General features: G+C 35.0%; 1 protein-coding gene and 1 pseudogene across 1 annotated transcript; both read left to right on the forward strand.

The window, feature by feature from the left end:
• The first annotated feature begins 6,900 nt into the window (after positions 1-6,900).
• LOC131837879 (olfactory receptor 6C3-like) lies at positions 6,901-7,839 on the forward strand. Its single transcript, XM_059183540.1, has one exon. It carries the CDS (start codon positions 6,901-6,903, stop codon positions 7,837-7,839), a length of 939 nt encoding a protein of 312 aa, XP_059039523.1.
• Positions 7,840-13,673: 5,834 nt separating this feature from the next.
• On the forward strand, positions 13,674-15,882 carry LOC131839744 (olfactory receptor 6C1-like; annotated as a pseudogene).
• Positions 15,883-24,590: the final 8,708 nt, after the last annotated feature.

A 24,590-nucleotide genomic window follows, 5' to 3' on the forward strand; every position in this document is an offset into this window, starting at 1 on the left:
TATGTGTTTGTAAACAAACTGTAGGAGCATGTGGATTACCCCTGTGCTTAACTCACTAAAGTTACATTAGGTACAAAAAATGTTCAACCTTGGGTGAGCCTGGGTGGCTCAGTCAGTTAAGTGTCTGAGTTTGGCTGAGATCATAATCTCAGGGTCCTGGGATAGATCCCCCCTTGGACTCTGTTTCTGCCTCTACTAACTGCTGGTGCTCTCTACTGCTATCTCAGTCTCTTCCTTTTTTTCTTTTTTTTTTTCCTTAAGATTTTATTTTTATTTATTTATTTGATAGAAACACAAATAGAAAGGGAACACAAGCAGGGGAAGTGGGAGAGGGAGAAGCAGGCTCCTTGCTCAGCAGGGAGCTGGATGTGGGGCTTCATCCCAGGACCCTGGGCTCATGACCTGAGTTGAAGGTAGACGCTTAATGACTGAGCCACCCAGGCACCACTCTCTGTCTCTTTCTCTCAAATAAATAAATAATATCTTCTTAAAAGAATGTTCAACCTCTCTAACAGTTGGGGAATATAAAATTAAATGAGTAAACATTTTTCTGTTAAGAACTTCCTGTATCCTAACTAGTCTGTAAGCACTTTCTTTCATTACTTCATTTAATCTTTAGGATATCCTAGGAGTTAAGACTATTAGTCTTCTCATTTTATGAGTAGACTAATTAATGCTCAGAAAAGTTAATTAATTTTTCCAAGTTTACAAAGATATTGTGTCTCTTTACCCTTAATATCTGGGCTCTGTGATCTGGTCTTCACATGACTATCTTTAGTAATATGTGTACTGTGGCTTCGTTTCATCTTTCCATTTGTAGAATATGTAAGTGATATTTACACTTACATATTTGAAGAACAGACATCTAATATCAGACATCTAATATCAGATATTAGATGAACAGACATCTAATATCTGTGATGCTTGGCTTGCAATGGTGTTTATTCTTGTCTGTGGGAGGGAAATTTTGAAATATCTATCAAAATTTAGTTTTCACATATATGTTCTACCAGTACTTGTACATATGCAAGGGAATGCATGCAAATGGATTTAGCACTGCAGCTAATGATGTGATATTGGTAGCAACTGATTTCCTAAAACTTAACCAACAATGAAACTGCTAAGTTATATACAAGTCTCTTCTAATATCCTATGCAATTCACTCGTATAATTAAAAAAAAAAAGTTAAAGTTTCAAATACTCTTCTGAGTTTTCAAGATTTTAAAATGCATCTTTGATAGGAGAAGATGGTGTGTGGGATGACCCTGAACATGCCTCCTCCACAGACCACACCAAATTATGCCTATTAGTAGTACGATTCCTGCTGAAGAACTAGGGCTGACTGAACCAACTTCTGAGCAACCAATGACAAAGACAAAGGCAAGAGCACAGAAGAAACAGGAGACACAGAACAAAGGGAGCCCCCAGCCCCTTACTGAGAACATAAGTGGAAGGGGTAGTACTAAGGGATTGGGAATAGATTCCTCTGTCCTTGGGCAAGAAAAAAAAAAAAAAGATGCAATTTAAAAACACCAAAGAGCTGCAGTGTTGCTGTCTCTCATCTGCCTTAAAAGCCCAGACTGGACTAGCATCTGCCTCCAGTGAGCAATACCTATCAAAGTACCAATAGCATTTTTCAGACACATAGATCATTAGATCAATGCAATAGACTACAGATCCAAGAAATAAACCTGTGATCATAGGGTCAATTAATCTATGAAAAGTAGATAGGAAAATACAGTGGAGAAAGAACAGTATTTTCAATAAACAGTGCTGGACAGTTATACGTAAATGAATGAAACTGGCCATTTTCCAAAACCATGTACTCAAATTAAAAAAAAGTTCTAAAAAATAAACTCAAAATGGATTAAAAACCTAAATGTGAGACCTGGAACCATAAGTAATCCTAGAAGAAATCACAGGCAGTAATTTCTCTGACGACTATAACAACAATTTTCTAGATATATCCCCTAAGTTAAGGGAAACAAAAATAAAAATAAACTACTGGGACTGCAGAAAAATAAAAAGTTCTTACACACACAAAAAAAAATGAAGCCATCAACAAAACAATAAGTTTACCTACTGAATGACAGAAAATATTTGCAAACGATATATCTGATAAGGGTTTAATTCCAAAATACATAAAGAACTTATGAACTCTACACCAAAAAAGCAAACAGTCTGTTTAAAAAATGGGCAGAAGACCTGAACAGACATTCCCCCAAAGACATATAGGTAGCCAACAGACACATGAAAAGATGCTCAACATCATGAATCAATAGGGAAATACAAATCAAAACCACACTGAGATGTTTCTTTATACCAGTTAGAATTACTGAAGTCAAAATGACAAAAACAAACAAAAAAACAAAACAAAACAAAAACACATGGTGATAAGATATGGAGAAAAAGGACCCCACATGCATTGTTGGTGAGAATGTAAATTGTTACACCTACTGTGGGAAACATTATGAAGTTTCCTCAGAAAATTAAGAATTTAAAGAATTTAGGTCAAAAGTACTTTTTGACCTAATGGTTTTATTATTGGGTATTTACCAGTCCCCCCAAACCCACTAATTTCAATAATATATACACCTCTATGTTTATTGCAACATTATTTACAATAGCCAAGATATGAGACAACTTAAGTATCTGTCAACAGACACAATAGATGAATGGATAGGGAAGAGGTGATTTTATATATATATATAAAATATAAATAATATATATAATATATACAGTTGTGTGTATGTATGTACATATATATAAAATAAGGTGATACACATATATGTATGTGTATACATACATAAGTGTATGTGTATATATGCATATATATAATGGAATAATACACAGCCATAAAAAGGGTGAGATCCTGCATTTGAAATAACATGGATGGATGTAGATGGTATTATCATAAATGAAATAGCTCAGACTGAGAAAGACAAACACCATATGATTCTCCTCATAGTCGCTACTTTAAAAAAAAAATGAATAAACAGTGCACCTGGATGACTTAGTTAAGTGTCTGCTTTCAGCTCAGGTCATAATCTGTAGAACCTGGGATGGAGGCCCAAATGGGACTCCCTGTTTAGTGGGAGAGTTTGCTTCTCCCTCTCCCCTGCCCCTGCTCATGTTCTCTCTCACTATCTCTCTCACAAATAAATAAATAAGATATTTTAAATAAACAAATAAACAACAAAAAGCAGAACCAAACATGTAAATATGGAGAACAAACTGATGGTTGTCAGAGGAGAGGTGGGTTGGGGGTTGGGTAAAATGGGTGAAGGGGAGAGGGAGATACAGGCTTTCAGTTACGGAATAAGTAAGTCATGGGAGTAAAAGACACAACAGAAGGAATACAATCAATGATATTGTAATACCAGTGTAAGGGGACAAATGGTAGCTAGACTTGTGATGAACATAGCGTAATGTATAAACTTGTCAAATTACTAAGTGTGTACCTGAAACTAACGTAACAGTGTAGGTCAACTATAGTCTTTTTTTTTTTTTTAATTAATAACAAAAAAGAAAGAATAGGTAAGTTTGTTGAGCATAGAGCAGACATTTCCAAGGGAATAATGAGATCCAGAACTGGTCCCATGGATTGTGGATACAGTAAGCAGGTTGGGGCTGAGAGTTGACAAGATAAAGGAGGATTTTAGATCTGGCAGAGGATTTAATTCTCTAGTTTTTGGAAGAAGGTGACCAATAGCCTAATACTAAAGTCTGAAAATGTTTCTTGGGTTTGTTTTTTTAAACAATGAACTTGGTAATTGAGGCATTTTCATTTCAAAGCCCCATTTTCACTTTAAAGTTAGTAACAAAAACACACAACAAAAATAAATAAATAAAATAATTTGCTTATTCATTCTACTTTTTACAGGTGGAGGTGTATCATTTAATAAAGTCTGGCTGCTACTTTTGGTGAAGGATCCACTACTGTGTAGCTCAGCCCTGTATTTAACCAGTCCCAAAGGAACTAAGAATAAACGATCTCCTGAGTGTAGACTGAGCTCCATGAGCATATCAGGAAAAAGAAGTACACACAAATGGAAACTAGTCTGATTGTGTTGCTGCTAAGTATACTTTTGCTTTTATGTCACTGCATTGCTAGCTTTCTAGGAAGATGAATGTCACAGCATCACTATACTTCTTGAGTTTATCACTTTTTGCAACTTTTCCTTTCTTCACTCTGGTCATTCAGGGATTTATACAATGACCAGAGAAGGTAAGATTGTTTAGTATTTGGATAGTATTCAGTCAATCTTCATCTTCTCCAGGGAGCTGTGAAATATTTTACCTTCCAATCATAGGGTTTTACCCCGTGGAAATCTCTTAAAGAACTCATAGGCTTACAATAGTAATTCTTGATATTCAGGTCAGAACAATGTTTATGGTAATATGGAAAGATAAAAGTGATAAAAAGAAATTCCTTTGATTGGAGCAGAGGCTATAGAAAGCTTGTGTGCAATCAAGCCTGCATTTTCTCAGTGTAAGAGGCTTTTACATGACAGAGACAAGGATAAACTCATGACAAAAACCTCCTGAAGTAGATTATGAATGCACTGCCTCTCACATTTTAAATAAAGTAAGAAAATCTGGGGTTATATTTATGACTTGAAACATTAGACATAACAAAAAGTAAGTATGTTCCATACTTGTCAGTGAATGTGCTTACCTCCCATTTCTGAGGTTATTTTGTTGAAATATATTGCAGGGATCCCCAAGTTATCACATTAGTATATTTATAATAACTAATTTTATGATTTAATACTTCAGTCATTTTTCAAAATATGGTAGCAATCTCTGTCTTTTGATCTGACAGTTTTGCTGGTGTTTTATAATAGTAGTGTGTTTATTCCTGAAGGGAGAAAAGTTGATTGTCAGGAAAAATTAAAAGAAAAAAAGAGACACAATATAAGCTTGACACTTATCCCCTACAGGAAGAAAATAATACCGCAAATATTATTGAGAACTTATAGCATAGATAAAATATTGGTTTCTAAGAATAAAGACAGAACATGATGGATAAAAGTCATATAAGATTACATTTTTTTAATCATAAAAAGACTACAATTTTCTGCATTGAACATTTCTCTAAAACCAAATTCACTGAATTTGCTAAAAAAGAAACTTATTTATTTTGGTTAACTGTTTTTTTTTTTTAATTGTACCAAAATGAGCTTCATTTTTAAAATAATTCTTTAAAAATTTTCTTATTATGTTCAGTTAGCCAACATATAGATTACATTTTTTTAAAGGATTTTATTTATTTATTTGACAGGGAGAGAGAACACAAGCAGAGGGAGCTGGAGGCAGAGGGAGAAGTATGTTCCTAACTGAGCAGGGAGCCTGATGCCAGACTAGAACTTAGGATCCTGGGACCATGGCCTGGCTGAAGGCAGATGTATAACTGACTTAGCCACCCATGTGCCCTATATTGATTACATTTTAATAATCTATAGTTTCTATAATGTACATTTTACAGAGAATTTTATTAATTCTATTCATTTACTCTTCTGGAAAGAAGACAAGGAGATATTTTGTGATCCAAAAATTCCCTTATGAACTCATCTTGTCCTCAAATATGGAGAGTAACAAAACAAAGTAAACATAGTTTAAAATGAAAAAAATAAAAGGGATGTCAATTGTTAATTTAAAAAAAGAACATGAAGATGACATGAATGGATCACTATGTTGTAAAAACTATGTTATTTATATTGCTTTTTCCATGTATTAAATGATATTTCTGGCTTCTGTTTTCTTTCATACAAATAAAGAATTTTACTCTCATTTACAACTAAGGCAATTCTAGTCTCATATTTCTAAGACAGGAAATACATTTATTTCTTCTGGTCACATTTAAAAAGTATATATGTTAAGAATAACAATAATCGTGTTCTTAATAAACTCAGGAATTATAACAGAGACATCAGCTTCCACCAAAATCAGAAGATGAAGTTTGTAAGTGGAATCAAAGTTAAAAATCAGAATTAGGTATTTCAGTCCTAAGAACACACAATCTTGGAAACTGGAAAACAATGCTTCAATATCTAAATTACAGATGTGATAACTAGTATTGCAGGAATGAATCTCCTTTGCCTCTGGAGACGTATCTAAAAAAATGTTACTGTGGCCAATTTCAGAGAGATTACTGCCTGTGCCCTCTTCTAGGAGTTTTATGCTTTCAGGTCTCACATTTAGATCTTTCATCCATTTCGAGTTTAGTTTTGTGGATGGTGTAAGAGAGTGGTGTATTTTCATTCTTCTGCATGTAGCTGACCAGTTTATACCACTATTTGTTGGAAAGACTCTCTTTCTTCCCATTGGATGTTTTTTCCTCCCTTATGGAATGAAGACACTCTTAACTGTAGAGAACAAACTGATGATTACCAGAGGGGAGATGGGTGGGAGAAAGGCAGAAATAGGGGATGGGGATTAAGGAAGGAGTACACAGGCCCTGATGAGCACTGGGTAATGTATGCAATTGTTGAATCACTATATTGTACAAGTGCATTGAATATAAGTGTGTGTTACCAACACTGGAATTAAAATAAAATAAAAATTAAGAAATAAAAATTAAGACATATGTTGCATATATAGACAATTTGCTTACAGGTACAGGTGTTATGTAAAGTCACTCATGAGGGGACTTTTAACATAGACCTAATGATACGGTTTTCCTTTTCAAGAGAGGATGTATAAGATATATGTGCTTTAACAGACTGAGTGGATATTGCAAAACTGCACACAGGAAAAGTTCCATTGCTTCATTTCATTGGAGCTACTAATATGAACATTAAAATTTTTTAAACCTTTAATTCCTTTACTATTCACATACTCTTTCTTTTTGTCTTGTTTCCCAACAGTAGATTTTGCTTAAAGAAAATAAAAGGCAACATGAGAAACCATACAATGATTACAGAGTTCATTCTCTTGGGCATCTCAGATGACCCACAGCTTCAGGTTGTAATCTTCATCTTTTTATTTATGGCTTATTTATTAAGTGTCACTGGAAACCTAACCATCATCATCCTCACCTTGATAGACTGTCATCTCAAGACTCCTATGTATTACTTCCTGCAGAATTTCTCCTTCTTAGAAATCACATTCACCAGTGTCTCTATCCCCAGATTTTTGGGGGCAATCATTACAAATATCAAGACCATTTCCTATAGCAATTGTTTAGCTCAACTATTTTTCTTCATCTTCATGGGTGTTTCTGAATTTTTTCTTCTCACTGCCATGTCTTTTGATCGTTATGTTGCCATCTGCAAGCCTCTTCATTACACCACCATCATGAGCAAAAAATTTTGCACCCTGCTTGTCTTTGGGTCCTGGCTAGGAGGATTTCTTACCATTTTCCCACCGCTCATGCTCATCCTCCAGCTAGATTTCTGTGCTTCCAATGTAATTGATCATTTCTCTTGTGACTATTTCCCCATCTTACAACTCTCGTGCTCAGACACATGGCTTTTGGAGATGATTGGCTTTTACTTTGCTTTTGTCACTCTGCTCTTCACTTTGGCATTAGTGATTCTCTCCTACCTGTGCATCCTTAGCACCATCCTGAGAATCCCATCTGCTAGTCAGAGGAAAAAGGCTTTCTCCACGTGTTCCTCTCACTTGATTGTCATTTCCATCTCTTATGGGAGCTGTATATTCATGTATGTCAAGCCTTCAGCAAAAGAAAGAGCAACACTGACCAAAGGAGTAGCTATTCTCAACACCTCAATTGCCCCCATGTTGAACCCTTTTATTTATACCTTGAGGAATCAGCAAGTAAAACAAGCTTTCAGAAACTTGCTTCATAAAGTACTACTTTCTAGACACAAATGAAAATATATATTAACATGAATAGATGTCATTGTGAAGTCCCAATAAAGGACAAATAAAATTTCAACTTCTATAGTATCCTCCAATATCCATCTCACAGATATTTGTAAGGCAAAGCACTTTAATTTTTCTACAACTACATTATATCTTTCTTTCAAACCCTCCATAGGTTCCATTTCTTTATTGAGTTACAATTCTATACAGAAAGGCAGTGGCTATAAAATATACCTAATTTTGCTGATTGTTATGAATAATACAAATATTGTATGTGGTAATAGCTAAAGGAGTAAACATTTTAGTCAGCTTACTCTTAAATATTACTTTGTTACTGATATTGCAGTTTATTTCTTAAAGTTATAAAAAATGAAATATATTATCTGCAACAACCATATTTTTTACATAATATCTGCAGTGTTTGTCCAATTCCTCCCTTCAAGTATAGGATTGAATGTTTACTTTACTGCTTATAAATTATTTGAAGGTCATATATCTTCTATTTTGTAGTTATGCTTAAGGTATATGTTATGTCTTATTTTACATACTCTCCTTGTTTATCTGTATTATATTTAAAACTATGAGATAAGTGAGTATTCAGGCAGTCACTGTTACACTCATGCCACCTGGAAGTCTAATAGGAATTTCACAAATAATAATGTCTCTTTTGTAGAGAGCATTTATTCTATGCCATATACTCAACTAAGTATGTCCTCAATCATACCATATTTAGTTTTCAAAGCTATATGGCAAATTAGGGTGATTATCTCTTTTTCACAAATATGTAAATTGAGAGGTTGAGGTTTTGATTGAGGTCTTGAGCTATAACAGCTGATATAATAATCTGATTTGAAAATGAAACAAAATAAAATGACTAAAAAGTTATGCTTGTTCTACTTTACATTTTCCAAACTCTTATTGACCTACATATATTGCTTAGTTTTTACTAAAGACAGGCACAATTTTATTGGTTTTTTTACACTCACATTATATCATTTGGGGATGAATATATTATCATGATCAAGTCAAGGAAGGTGCCAATATATACTGGACATTAATCAATCAAAACAAGAACCTCCTCAACTGACATTGCTGGTGAGCAACAGAGTGAGAAAGGAAAAAGTATAAAGCACTAGCAGTATTAGAGTAGCAAAAATTCTTCTTGGAAGGCAGATTACAGTTAATAAAGGTGGGATGCCTGGGTGGTTCAGTGGGTGTTCAGTGGGTTAAGCCTCTGCCTTTGGCTTAGGTCATGAACCAAGTGTCCTGGGATCGGGCCCCACATAGGGCTCTCTGTTTGGCAGGGAGCCTGCTTCTGTCTCTCTGCCTGCCTCTCTTCCTACTTGTGATCTCTGTCTGTCAAATAAATAAAATATATTTTTTTAAAAAGTTAATAGAGGCAATGAATGACTTGGTACAATGTGGCAGTTTACCATTTTAAAAAAATGTCATGGTGTAAAGGCACTTTTGGTAGAGCTCTGAAGTATGAATCGAGATACTTTTTTGGTATTCTCTGTCTGAAAAATAATTTCTGTCAGTATGTTTGTTTCTCCAGAGAAACAGATCACATTTAGAATGGTTGTTTGTTCATTGTTATTTTTTCTGTGTCATTGGACACTGTCCCCCAAGCTTTTTTGTCAAATCTCAATTGTAAAGTGTATTATGTTTTATATTCATTACTGTTTTGAGTGCAGTCCTGTTCTGGCAATTTTGATTCACTGAATTATTTCTGCACCATCGGCAGAGAGAACAGATAAAACATTATGTAACTCATGCTACATAAGGTCTGTGTAGAAACCACATCAGACATTTTAAAATACTCTCTGGTGTTTTTTTCTTTCATACATCTGCTCCTCTCTCACTCTCTATACTCAAGAAATAACAGGAAACTTAGGACAAAAACATTAACAACAGAAAGCAAAGAGGTACACTAAGAGGATATTTGTTCAGGAATGCTGGTTTCCCTGGATTGCAACAATGCCAACTGCTAGTATTTTTTATGTGCTGGCCATTCTGAATGTTACTGAACCTGTATGAAAATCAGACTGTCGGACATATAGAAGGCAATGGAGTCTCCCAAACTGTGTCATTGCTTCATTACTTATCAGCTCAACTTTTTTTTTTTTTCTTTAGTATAATTTTTTATTTTTTATAAACATATATTTTTATCCCCAGGGGTACAGGTCTGTGAATCACCAGGTTTACACACTTCACAGCACTCACCAAAACACATACCCTCCCCAATGTCCATAATACCACCCCCTTCTCCCAAACCCCCTCACCCCAGCAACCCTCAGTTTGTTTTGTGAGATTAAGAGTCACTTATGGTTTGTCTCCCTCCCAATCGCATCTTCTTTCATTTATTCTTCTCGTACCTACTTAAGCCCCCATGTTGCATCACCACTTCCTCATATCAGGGAGATCATATGATAGTTGTCTTTCTCTGCTTGACTTATTTCGCTAAGCATGACACGCTCTAGTTCCATCCATGTTGTCGCAAATGGCAAGATTTCATTTCTTTTGATGGCTGCATAGTATTCCATTGTGTATATATACCACATCTTCTTGATCCATTCATCTGTTGATGGACATCTAGGTCCTTTCCATAGTTTGGCTATTGTGGACATTGCTGCTATAAACATTCGAGTACACGTGCCCCTTTGGATCACTACGTTTGTATCTTTAGGGTAAATGCCCAAAAGTGCAATTGCTGGGTCATGGGGCAGTTCTATTTTCAACATTTTGAGGAACCTCCATGCTGTTTTCCAGAGAGGTTGCACCAGCTTGCATTCCCACCAACAGTGTAGGAGGGTTCCCCTTTCTCCGCATCCTCGCCAGCATCTGTCATTTCCTGACTTGTTGATTTTAGCCATTCTCACTGGTGTGAGGTGATATCGCATTGTGGTTTTGATTTGTATTTCCCTGATGCCGAGTGATATAGAGCACTTTTTCATGTGTCTGTTGGCCATCTGGATGTCTTCTTGGCAGAAATGTCTGTTCATGTCCTCTGCCCATTTCTTGATTGGATTATTTGTTCTTTGGGTGTTGAGTTTGCTAAGTTCTTTATAGATTCTGGACACTAGTCCTTTATCTGATATGTCGTTTGCAAATATCTTCTCCCATTCTGTCAGTTGTCTTTTGATTTTGTGAACTGTTTCCTTTGCTGTGCAAAAGCTTTTGATCTTGATGAAATCCCAAAAGTTCATTTTTGCCCTTGCTTCCCTTGCCTTTGGCGTTGTTCCTAGGAAGATGTTGCTGCGGCTGAGGTCAAAGAGGTCGCTGCCTGTGTTCTCCTCAAGGATTTTGATGGATTCCTTTCGCACATTGAGGTCCTTCATCCATTTTGAGTCTATTTTTGTGTGTGGTGTAAGGAAATGGTCCAATTTCATTTTTCTGCATGTGGTTGTCCAATTTTCCCAGCACCATTTATTTAAGAGGCTGTCTTTTTTCCATTGGACATTCTTTCCTGCTTTGTCGAAGATTAGTTGACCATAGAGTTGAGAGTCTATTTCTGGGCTCTCTATTCTGTTCCATTGATCTATGGGTCTGTTTTTGTGCCAGTACCATGCTGTCTTGATGATGACAGCTTTGTAATAGAGCTTGAAGTCCGGGATTGTGATGCCACCAGCTCAACTTTTAGTCAGATTAAATAGGATATGTTGGAATTTCATTTTTCAACTGGATTTATTTTTAACAATGTAAAGGGATGTTAGTATATTTTGCTTTATTATATAATTTATTCATTCTCAAACAAAAGGAAGAAATTATCATCTCTGTGGCTGTGTTTCTAATTGAATATAAGTTATGTAGTACTTTCTTTAAGAGAACAGACTTTAATTTTAGGTAGTCTCTAATATATTGAACACTTGTTAACAAAACAAATATATCTAAGGTACAAAACCACAGTACCCTAGTGCTTCATTTGGGGACAAAGATAAAGTTCTATCAGGGTGTCATAAAAGTTAGTGAGATAGAATGTAAAAGTCCTTAATATTTCATTTGAATAAATAATGCCCTTGTACAATCACATTTACTATGAATATTCTGCTCAAACTTGGAAAACAATTCCACTAAAAGAAGATAAATAAACCAGCTCTTCTTAAAGCATATTTAATGCCATATGGTTTATACAGCACTTTCATTTATATTATTTCAATTAATTCCCAAAATGCCCTTGAAATTTTACATCCATGGTAAGCCGAGAAAACAGATGCTTAGGGAAATTAAGTACCAGCTAAAGTCACAAATCCATTAAACAGCCCATTTGAATTTTTAGCTCATGTTCCTCTAACCTGCAGATCCCATAAACTTTCTGTAAGAGCTATTTACCTTAGATTGTCACAAGTAAGAAATTAATAAGATTTTTATACCATGATCTTGTTATGAGTTTATATATTTTTCCTTTTTTATTTGATTATTGATGACTAAATGAAGAATGGAACAGTGATATTTTTGGAATGAAACTTGAAGGTACTTTGTGGCCATCTTATTTAACAAACACAAAGTATTATCACTAACTTTGAGTTTGAATAGCTCAAAGTATATGCCTCAGGGGTTCTTAGAAAGGGTTCTTGATTTTTAACCAAATGGGTGGAAAATAATTTAAGTTGAACCTAACCCATGTTCTTCCAGGGGAAATATGGATCTGTGTTCAGAAATAAAAAGATGGGCTAAATTCTTAGAATATCCTTCATACTCTGCATGAGTACATCCTTGGGGTGGCTTCAGGCTTGAGAAATCATATGCACCTTGTTAAACCTAGAGGTTTTTTTCTCCCCAAATCCTGCTGAATTAATTAATGAATAAATGAATGAATGAATGAATGAATAACATCCATGTTGGCAATGTTGGTAAAAATGAATGAATATAGTAAATGAATATAGTCCATTGATATTCATTAATATTTTTACATAATAGTACAGTGTGCTTCCCCCAGGTCTGTGATATTAGATCTTCTCTTGGTAGAGTTGTTTTAAGCCTATATTCACTGATCCTAGAAAATTGGCCTTTAAGTACTCCTTTTCAGTAATGCTCACATAAACGTTTCTATATATATTAATACCTTCTTTCACAGCTCTTCATACATTTCCTCGTATGTTTCTTCAGTAGCCAAAATGTGTAATTCAGTCAAGTTATTCTTTTTCAGAAAGTGTTGAAATTGGTAGGAAAGTTAGGAAAATAAAGAATATGCAAAAAAAAAAAAAAAAAAAAAACCTTGAAATAAGGTTAAAAATGCAGTGTATTGACACATTATTACCTATGGAAGAGTAATAATATGCCTTTTTAAAATAATATCTCCAAAGGCAGTAAATTTAGTGCAGAAATTTCAATTTGGGGATTGAATTGAAATTCAATTCAAATGAAACCAAATATTGCCTATTTGATGAGAATGCATATTGAGGCTCCCAGGTGTTATGAGAAACTAGTGCTTCATAGGAAAAGCAAACCCTGATGAAGGAAGAGCATTGTTACTGAGCAGGAGTAAAGTTAATTAAAAGAAAGCATTCTAAAGAAATTTAATGAGACCTATTTTGAAATAATGTTTAATGAAGTTTTTTTTTTATTATATGTCAAAAATTTGGGGCTTCTTTTACATGTCCTTTCTTATAAAAGAAAGGGGAAAACATCTTATAAAACAAAGACACAACCTATGTAATATGCAGCCAGGAATTGGGCATACAATAGAGAACTTCACCTGATGGGTGTTTGTGATGCAAGAACAAACTCAGAATGAATGAGTGAATTAAGTAGACAAGTAAAATAAATTTAAGCCCCTGTAACTTCCAGGCACTTGACTGTGTTGCAAAAGCTTTGAAGGTCAGACTCTTCCTAAACTTTCAGACATGCACAGCATAGTGGAAGAGTTCATAGGAGATTTCAGCAAGACGTTTGTGGGTTGGGAAGAATCAGTCAAAGATTCATAAAATCTCCCTTGTAGATGAAAGCACATAGGGTTTTTTTGTTTGTTTGTTTTTGTTTTTGTTTTTGCCAAATTCTGTCTCCAAACTTGGACCTCTGCTAATCCTCTCTTCGAGTTTCTTCCTTGTGTTTTCTCCTAGAGGTCTGGCAGGAGAACAACAAATAAGCAACTGGAGAAGGAGAAACCACACGGAACTAACAGAGTTCATCCTCCTGGGATTGTCAGATGACCCGCAGCTTCAGGGAGTGATCTTCGTCTTTCTGTTCATCACCTACATGCTCAGCATCACTGGGAACCTGACCATTATCACCCTTATCCTGCTGGATGCCCACCTCCAGACACTCACGTATTTCTTCCTCAAAAACTTCTCCATATTAGAGGTTTCATTCACCACTGTTAGCATACCAAGTTCCTAAGCACTCTGATTACAGGAGATAAAACCATTTCCTTTAATGATTGCATTGCTCAGTTCTTTTTTTTTTTTTTTTTCATTCTGTTGGGAGTCACTGAATTTTACCTGCTGGCTGCCATGTCCTATGACCATTATATTGCCATCTGCAAACCTCTGCATTACATGACCATCATGAATCCCAGAGTCTGCATACTCCTTGTCTTCTCTTTGTGGCTGATTTCATTCTTTTTTTTTTTTTTTTTAAATTTTTTATTTTTTATAAACATATATTTTTATCCCCAGGGGTACAGGTCTGTGAATCACCAGGTTTACACACTTCATAGCACTCACCAAATCACATACCCTCCCCAATGTCCATAATCCCACCCCCTTCTCCCAAACCCCCTCCCCCCGGCAACCCTCAGTTTGTTTTGTGAGATTAAGAGTCACTTATGGTTTGTCTCCCTCCCAATCCCATCTTGTTTCATTTATTCTTCTTCTACCCACTTAAGCCTCCATGTTGCATCACCACTTCCTCATATCAGGGAGATCATATGATAGTTGTCTTTCTCTGCTTGACTTATTTCGCTAAGCATGATATGCTCTAGTTCCATCCATGTTGTTGCAAATGGCAAGATTTCATTTCTTTTGATGGCTGCATAGTATTCCATTGTGTATATATACCACATCTTCTTGATCCATTCATCTGTTGATGGACATCTAGGTTCTTTCCATAGTTTGGCTATTGTGGACATTGCTGCTATAAACATTCGGGTGCATGTGTCCCTTTGGATCACTACATTTGTATCTTTAGGGTAAATACCCAATAGTGCAATTGCTGGGTCATAGGGCAGTTCTATTTTCAACATTTTGAGGAACCTCCATGCTGTTTTCCAGAGTGGCTGCACCAGCTTGCATTCCCACCAACAGTGTAGGAGGGTTCCCCTTTCTCCGCATCCTCGCCAGCATCTGTCATTTCCTGACTTGTTGATTTTAGCCATTCTGACTGGTGTGAGGTGATATCTCATTGTGGTTTTGATTTGTATTTCCCTGATGCCAAGTGATATGGAGCACTTTTTCATGTGTCTGTTGGCCATCTGGATGTCTTCTTTGCAGAAATGTCTGTTCATGTCTTCTGCCCATTTCTTGATTGGATTATTTGTTCTTTGGGTGTTGAGTTTGCTAAGTTCTTTATAGATTCTGGACACTAGTCCTTTATCTGATATGTCGTTTGCAAATATCTTCTGATTTCATTCTTAATTGTATTCCCTGCACTCATGTTGCTCTTAAACCTTAATTACTGTAGGTCTAATATTATTGACTATTTTGCCTGTGATTTTTACCCCCTGCTGCAACTTTTTTGTTCAGACACAAAATTCCTAGAGATAATGGGGTTTTCCTGGTCTCTGTTTACTTTAATGTTCACCCTGGTAATAATAATTCTGTCCTACATATATATCATTAGAACAATTTTGAGGATTCCTTCTGCTAGTCAGAGGACAAAGGCCTTTTCCACCTGTTCATCCCACATGATTGCCATCTTCATTTCCTATGGCAGCGCATTTTCATGTACATTAATCCAGCAGCAAAAGACATAGTGTCTCTGAGCAAGGGTGTTATTGTGCTAAACACCTCAGTAGCCCCCATGCTGAACCCCTTTATTTACAGCCTAAGGAACCAGCAACTCAAGGGAGCCTTCATGGACAGGGCAAGGAAGATTGCATTTTTCTCAAGCAAATGAAATGTTATGGTTTTACAAATTAGACACATTGCAGGGCAATTTAAAATATACAAACATGAAATTTGAGCCACCTTTAAATGGCAGTGGTCTTCCTGCTATCCTTATTCATTCTTTCTTTCTAAGAGTTTATAAGCACATTTAATATATTTCCCATTCAGATGAAATAACTCCATAAGTTTTTCTGGTTCCCATTCTTCTGAAACTTTGATTAGTTTCAATGTCTTGATTATTAATTCTTTTAATTTGTAAATGTAATTTACTTTGCATTTTGTTTAGGAAAATGATTATCACACAGAATGGAGGAGGCACTGTAATTATTGATGTGATATTTTCCTTACTCTATATAGAAAATATAATTTTGTGATTTTCAGTGATCTTTGCCAGAAATCCTTTCACAATCTTGCAGTTTCTCTAGGAAATCAATTCTTCAAATGCCATATGATTTTTTGAAAAATGTGAAAGCTTTCATTTAAAAACCACAGAACATTGCTCGCTAAATAGGGTGTTTTCACATAATTTATCTATTGTCAAAAAAAGAATAGATACTTAACATATATACTTTTGTAGATATGCTGCTAAATACATCTCCTTATTTCCAAAATCCATTATGACTCACTAGATATAGGTAGATATACAAGTAGATGCAGACATACATACATGTATACATACAAACACATACACATACTGTAGAAAATAGTGAAGAAATACCATCTTAGATATGTAGAATAAGTTGGATTTCTCTAATTCCATGGTGTAAGTTTTGCTTTCTGATAATGCTGAAATATATATGTATAGCTCCCTTCTAGTTTTGAACTAGGCTGAAACTGGGCATGTGTCTAAATTATTTGATGCCTAAAAAGCAAAATCATTTAAGTTTTATATAAAATAAAATCTTCATAACAGATCATAACAGATCACAACTTTCATATAAAGTTAGAATTTCACCTGTTAAAATACTCCTCCACTCACTCTACTTAAGGTATTAAGTGCCTAAAGTATTTTGGAAAGATGGATGCGTGTTTCTCTATGTGTGTGAGAGAGAAAATGAAAGAAAATTATGAATACAATAAAGTATTCTAAATAATATAAATGATTATTTAGTAATAGAAAATATACTATAATCCTAACTCATGCCATACCATTCCTAATGATTTCTATGTAACATATTCAACTGAGAAATACAGCACAGGAATTATAGAGAAAAAAATAAAATAAGTAATAGAAAATTGAAGGGTATTCAAAATGTAATAGACAACTTATGAATGGTTTCTCAATTTCATTCTATCTGAAGTATATTTTGTATATGAAAGAAGGCAAATAGTTGACAAAGTTAGGGTTTCTATGTCCTCTCAATATATATTTTCCCAGAGGTAAATCAGGTGTCAGATATCTGGCATATATAATGTACCATAGGGATGAGAATGAACCTTTCAAGCACACAGCATAATTAGCTATCAATAAATAGTAGCTATTATTATAACATTGTCTTTATTAACTGCTATGGTTGTGAATAAGTACAAATTATATTTATAAAGTGGTGAGAACACTTAACTTGAGATTTACCCACTTGTATTTTTAAAGGCACAATATAGTATTGTTAACTGCAGGCAAAATGTAGTACAGTGAACAATGTTCTTCAACAGTATTCATCTTCAACATCTTGAAAACTTATCCTTCTTACAGAACTGAACTTTATACCAGCTAATAGCAACTCCCCATTGCTGACCCTGCCCCACCCTAAGATAGTTGCCATTCAACTCCATTTCCATGAGATAGACTGATTTTAACACCTCATAAAAGTGGAATCATGCATTTTTTTGTCCTTCCACTTGTTTCACTTAGGGTAATGTCCTCCACATTCATCAGTGTAGTGTCATATCTTTGATAGAAATAAAAATGGAAGAGAAAGAAATAAACTACCCCACAATGATCAGAGTTTGTCCTGCTGAGCCTTTCTGATGATCCTGATTTTTTTTTCATTTATTTATTTTCAGCATAACAGTACCATTATTTTTTCACCACAACCAGTGCTCCATGCAATCTGTGCCCTCTATAATACCCACCACCTGGTACCCCGACCTCCCAACCCCCCACCACTTCAAACCCTCAGATTGTTTTTCAGAGTCCATAGTGTCTCATGATTCACCTCCCCCTCCAATTTACCCCAACCCCTTTCTAACTGCCCATGTCCTCCATGCTTTTTGTTATGCTTCACAAATAAGTGAAACCATATGATAATTGACTCTCTCTGCTTGACTTATTTCACTCAGCATCATCTCTTCCAGTCCCATCCATGTTGCTACAAAAGTTGGGTATTTGTCCTTTCTGATGGAGGCATAATACTCCATATGGACCACATCTTCCTTATCCATTTGTCCGTTGCAGGGCATCTTGGTTCTTTCCACAGTTTGGTGACTGTGGCCATTGCTACTATAAACATTGGGGTACAGATGACCCTTCTTTTTTACTACCTCTGTATCTTTGAGGTAAATACCCAGGAGTGCAATGGCAGGGTGATAGGGAAGTTCTCTTTTTAATTTCTTGAGGAATTTCCACACTGTTCTCCAAAGAGGCTGCACCAACTTGCATTCCCACCAACAGTGCAAGAGGGTTCCCCTTTCTCCACATCCTCTCCAACACATGTTGTTTCCTGTCTTGCTAATTTTGGCCATTCTAACTGATGTAAGGTGATATCTCAATGTGGTTTTAATTTGAATCTCCCTGATAGCTAGTGATGATGAACATTTTTTCATGTGTCTGATAGCCATTTGTATGTCTTTATTGGAGAAGTGTCTGTCCATATCTTCTGCCCATTTTTTGATATGATTGTCTGTTTTGTGTGTGATGATCTTGATTTCTGATTCTGATTTTACTCTGCCTATTTATCCCAAACATGTAAAGTGTCAATGGAAACCTAACAGTCATCACCCTAACTTGGGTGAGCTCTCCTCTACAGAGGCCTCTGTATTTCTTAGCTAGAACTTGTCTTTCTTAGAAATTTCATTTTCAATTACATGTATTCCTCGATTTCTGGGGTTAATTATCACCAGGGATAATATCATTTCCAATAACAGTTGTGTTGCCCAACTATTCTTTATTTTCATAGGGGTAACTGAATTTCAAATTCTAATTGCCATGTCCTTTGATCACTATTATTGCCATTTGCAAGCCCCTTCATTATACAACCATCAAGAACAGGAAACTCTGTAACCTGTTTATGCTATGTGCATTGCTGGGCAAGTTTCTGATCATTTTCCCACCACTTATACTGGTTTACTCAGCTGGATTACTGTGTTTCCAATGTCATTGAACACTTTGCATGTGACTATCTTTCCTTTTTGCAATGGACTCATTCAGATACATGACACTTTGTAGTAACTGACTTTTGCTTGGTTGGGGTACTTTGCTATTTACTTTGGCTTTGGTGATTTTGTCTTACATATACATCACAATTTGTTCTATTTATTTGCTAACACCAAGCCAGTCCACAGGAAATAGTGAAAGGGTCCTCTAAGCAAAAAGAGAGCCTAAAAGTAGTAGACCAGAAAGGAACAGAGACAGTATATAGTAACACTCACCTTATAGACAATACAATGGCATAGCATGTCTAAATTCATTTCTTTCAATCGTTAACCTGAATGTAAATGACCTAAATACCCCAATCAAAAGACACAGGGTATTAGAATGGATAAAAACACAAAACCCATCAGTGTGCTGTCTACAAGAAATTCATTTTAGACACAAAGACACCTCCAGATTTTAAGTGAGGTGGTGGAAAACAATTTACCATGCTAATGGACATCAAAAGAAAGCTGAGGTGGCAATCCGTTTATCAGATAAATTAGATTTTAAGCTAAAAACAACAATAGGAGTTGAGGAAGGACACTATATCATACTCAAAGGGTCTGTCCAACAAAAGGATCTAACAATTTTAAATATCTATGCCCCTAACATGGGAACAGCCAACTAAATAAACCAATTAATAACAAAACCAAAGAAACACAACAATAATAATACAATAATAGAAGGGCACTTAAAACCCCCCTCACTGAAATGGACAGATCATCCAAGCAAAATATCAACAAGGAAATAAAAGCCTTAAATGTCGCACTGGATGGACATTGTAGATATATTCAGAACATTCCATCCCAAAACAACAGAATATGCATTCTTCTCTAGTGAACATTCTCCAGAATAGATCACATCTTAGGTCACAAATCAGGTCTCAACCAGTACCAAAAGACTGGGATCATTCCCTGCATTCTTGTTATCATTCTATATTCAGCGTTTTTGTATACTTTATTTGATACCTACTAGCTTGGAGTGCCACTTTTATGGAGATGTTTTAGTATGATAAAAATGTAATGTTTTCATATAAGATTAAGTTGTCCCAGTATTTTACTCAGCAAAAGAAGAATGGGAGATTCTATTCTTGAGAGAAATCCTGATTCAGGAAATTCAGGAAATGTTCCCCAAAATGCTGTGCACATTTAGTTATTTTCTCATTTAGATTATATGCAAAATATTCCATGTGCTTCTAGCTGATTTCTTATGCACTTTCTATCTCTTTGGGCATTATCCCAAAAGTTTCTGGTTCCAATATTGGTGCAACTGTTGATAACATTTGTACAATCCTTAGTGTATTTTCCTCTAGGCCCTTGTTGGCACATTTGATTCACTGGAGTATTTGCTCTGAGACATGAGTATATATGGTAAATAAAAATGTGCATTAGGCAAGAGAAAATCCACATGAAATCTTCTTCCAAAAGATCCAAAGTAACTCCAAATCTAACTTCTCTTCACTATTTTAGCTCCCATACGTATAGGGAAAAGTGTGTAAAAGAATATTAGTTACAGAAATAAAGTAGCTCCAATGTATTGAGAAATACTGGTTTTTAAAATACTGAATCTCTTAACCTAAAACTGAAATAGTTGTCATTTTGCTTTTTTTTTTAACCATTTCAACCAGCTGATGATGTCTTTTGTGTGACAAATAGAGGTAAGATTGTAAAGTTGTAGTCAACAGAAAATTTCTTTTTCTTAGCACTGATTCATTAATGTTTACCTAACTTTATTTTGGAATACATAGAATAATTTGGGTTTCTTATGTCAGCTGTATTTATCAAGGATTATGAAAAATGAGTATGTTACATTTCCTGTTTGTCATAATATTTTATTCCTCTATTACTTTTCATACAATTATTGTCTCTCAATTTGATCTTCCTCATTGAATACATGTTTAATAAGTAGTAAATGTGCTGGTTTCAAGCAGAAAGACTTAGGAATTCCAATTCTACTATCAACTAACATCTGATGTCTGATCTTGCTTATTATACTTAATCTCTTTCATTGTCAGTGTCTTCAAATTAACATAGATAACTCACACTGAGTAAATGAGATAAGTGCATACAGTCTTTCACTGTCTCAAAAATGGTTTTGGTGTTTAACGTGGGGCTATATTCCTCAAATATGTTCATTGACTTTATTTTGGGGAGAATAAAGATAATATTAACCACTGTTTGGGAGTACATTTTATACAGATTTTGTATGATTTAATTTTACTTTTTCTTAAATTTGTCCTCATGACTATTCCATGAATTATTATTCCTATTTTTTAAATGAAGGAAAAAGTAAAATTCAGAGAGATTAAGTAACTTGTCCAAAGTCACAATACTATGAGTTGCATTTTCAATCCATTTCTCTTTGAAGGCAAAGCCCACAAGTGCCCCAATAGTATCATTCCTTATAAATAAATATTAAGGTCTGATGCTTTATGTTTTTGAAGAATTCCTTTCCTTCTTTACATTAAAAATTATACCCAAATATAGATACCTAGTTAACAAATTGAGATAATCAGGATATATGTAGAATATCTTTATGAAAACCTACAGATTTTGAGAGTAATTTATGATTACTGCTTTCCCTTCATTATTCCTATTCATACTGGTTGATGCTTTGATCTGATTTGGGATCCAAATTCTCCCTTTCTATTAGGAAAAAAAAAACAGGTAATTTTTTTCAGGGTACTGAGGGAAAAAAGATTCTGATCCAATTTGAGGAATATTCTGAGACATTACTAAAGTAATAATCTGAAAAAAAAAAAGAAACTAAATTGGTCCTTCATGAGATTTTTTATATTCACCATAAAGTTCTTGCATGACATTAGCTGTAAGCAAACATGGTCAGGAATGGAGTGAATCATTCCAGAAAAAAAAAGTTAGTGGTTGTTATAAAACCAAATTATTACTCAAGATACCACATTAAACCAATATTTTGTTCTCTTATTTGACAAATTAGCCTCACATCTAAATCTAACACCAAGAAAAGGAGTGTCACGTGAGAGAGAAAGAGAATTAGAAAATTGTGTGTTAATTTGTGGGTGAAAATAGTAAGTAGCTTGTTTATACAATATGTTAATTTTCACTTTCAATGAATGACACACTTGATTCAACAATTAGATAGATATCCATGACAGAGTAGAATTCATTGAAAAGAAAGGAGCAGGGGCCCCTGGGTGGCTCAGTGGGTTAAAGCCTCTGCCTTCAGCTCAGGTCATGATGCCAGGGTCCTGGGATTGAGCCCCGCATCGAGCCCCGCATCGGGCCCCGCATCGGGCTCTCTGCTCAGTGGGGAGCCTGCTTCCTTCTCTCTCTGTCTCTGCCTGCCTCTCTGCCTACTTTTCTGACAAATAAATAAATGAAATCTTTAAAAAAATTAAAAAAAGAAAAGAAAGGAGCAAATGGGACCACAAATCTTGTGAACATAAGTTACATATGACTGGGTAAAAGAAACCTGGATAAGTAGTTAGGAAGGAAAGCTCGAAATAATCTTTTAGAGTCTTGGATATATTTTTCATGACTCTACCAAAAACATCACAGAAATAACTTACAGATCAAAGAGTGTACACACAGTGTTAATTATTGAGGATTATTCATTGAGAAAAATGACTGCTATGATTGAAATATCGATCATACATTTGAATTGCCATAAGTTTGTTTACAAAATATGTCACTGTGATGTCTGTTTAAAAGCCCTTCAGCCTGCTTCCTCTAGTCCTGAGAAATAGCAAAAGAAATGTTCATTTCCTGTGATTTTCACATGCTTTCGCCATAGCATTGGCACTATCCATCTTCGTTGGAATTTGGAATTTGCGTTAATCAACAGCAACACTTCTTTGCTAAACAGTGTGAAGTGAGTGAAAAGAGAACTCAGACATGTTGGGGAAAAAGAGATCAAGAAACTTCACAGTATTATGATGTATTATATACCAGTAATCAATAAGTCTACATCTTAAACTAAATATCCTATTGCAAAACTTCCTTCATGACTCTGAATTGAACACTTTACTATTTAGTGAGAATACACAGATTGAGGGATATGATAATGGACTGGTTTGATTTACTGAGAAAAATTTAACTTCACTTTAAAATGCATTGTATTATTTAAGTTATTATTATTCAGGAAAAGAATATAAAGGGAGTTCATGGGCTGTCTTATCCTGTACTCCAAGGTGTTGACCTAATAAAGCTTCTATAAATGTAGATAAAAGGAAATATATAAAATTATAATATGGGATAGAAAGCAGAATTCATATATAAAGAATAATACCAACAACATTTAGATAGAAGAAACTCTGAAAGAAAAAATGTTCTATAAAATAATTTTAGATATAAATACATTGCTTCTTTAGCCCATGAATGTGTAAATCGACCTGCTAAATTTCTACCATGCCTTCTGTCTATAGTCCGAGGACATCATGTCAAAGAATTCATTAACTGTGGCTTCAGATAAGGTACAGGAGGTTGGAAAAGAAGAATGTGAACCAGAGTAAAAACTTTGGAATTTTGTCACAATGTTAAAAATTGAACTTCATTGACTTTCAAATTTTGGTCACATCCCCAGTTGAGTGACCTCCCTATAAACATACCGTCTTTTCTATGTTATACTTCTAAGTAATAATGCTAATACTAATACTAACAATACTAAGTAATAATTCACCTAATTCATGTGACAGAAATGAGGAAATGAGACAATTTGTGGTTGGAAGAGGACAAAGATTTTCTCAATGGGAAGGGAATCCATCAGGGAATTACTCTGAAGAGTCAACAGGAAGCATTTCTATTCCAGTTATCAAATATTCAGAAAAACCTGGGTTAAAATTCCTGTTCTTCTCATGTAGGGCATGTATTGCAGATAAGATTTTTAAAAATCTTTTTAGAATCAGTTCCCAATCAGTGAAATGAAGGTTTCATGAAGAAACATTCTATGTAAAACACAGAGTGTGGCACAGCTAAAAATTTACTTTAAACATGTCACCTACTCGGGGCGCCTGGGTGGCTCAGTGGGTTAAGCCGCTGCCTTCGGCTCAGGTCATGATCTCAGGGTCCTGGGATCGAGTCCCGCATCGGGCTCTCTGCTCAGCAGGGAGCCTGCTTCCTCCTCTCTCTCTCTGCCTGCCTCTCTGCCTACTTGTAATCTCTCTGTCAAATAAATAAATAAAATCTTAAAAAAAAAAAAACATGTCACCTACTTTTATTAAGTTTTCTTAAAGTTCTCTTACATTAAATTAATTAAATTAATTTAAATTAAACTAAATTAAATTAGTTTACTTCCACAGACCAACCCCAGCAGCTTCCTATATGTAATCCCCTTTCTCTAATCCTTCTGTTTGTGTTTTCTCCTCTAATCTACACAAAAGAAGAAAAGAA

The sequence above is a fragment of the Mustela lutreola genome, chromosome 8 (assembly GCF_030435805.1).
Source record: "Mustela lutreola isolate mMusLut2 chromosome 8, mMusLut2.pri, whole genome shotgun sequence".
Classification (NCBI taxonomy): domain Eukaryota; kingdom Metazoa; phylum Chordata; class Mammalia; order Carnivora; family Mustelidae; genus Mustela; species Mustela lutreola.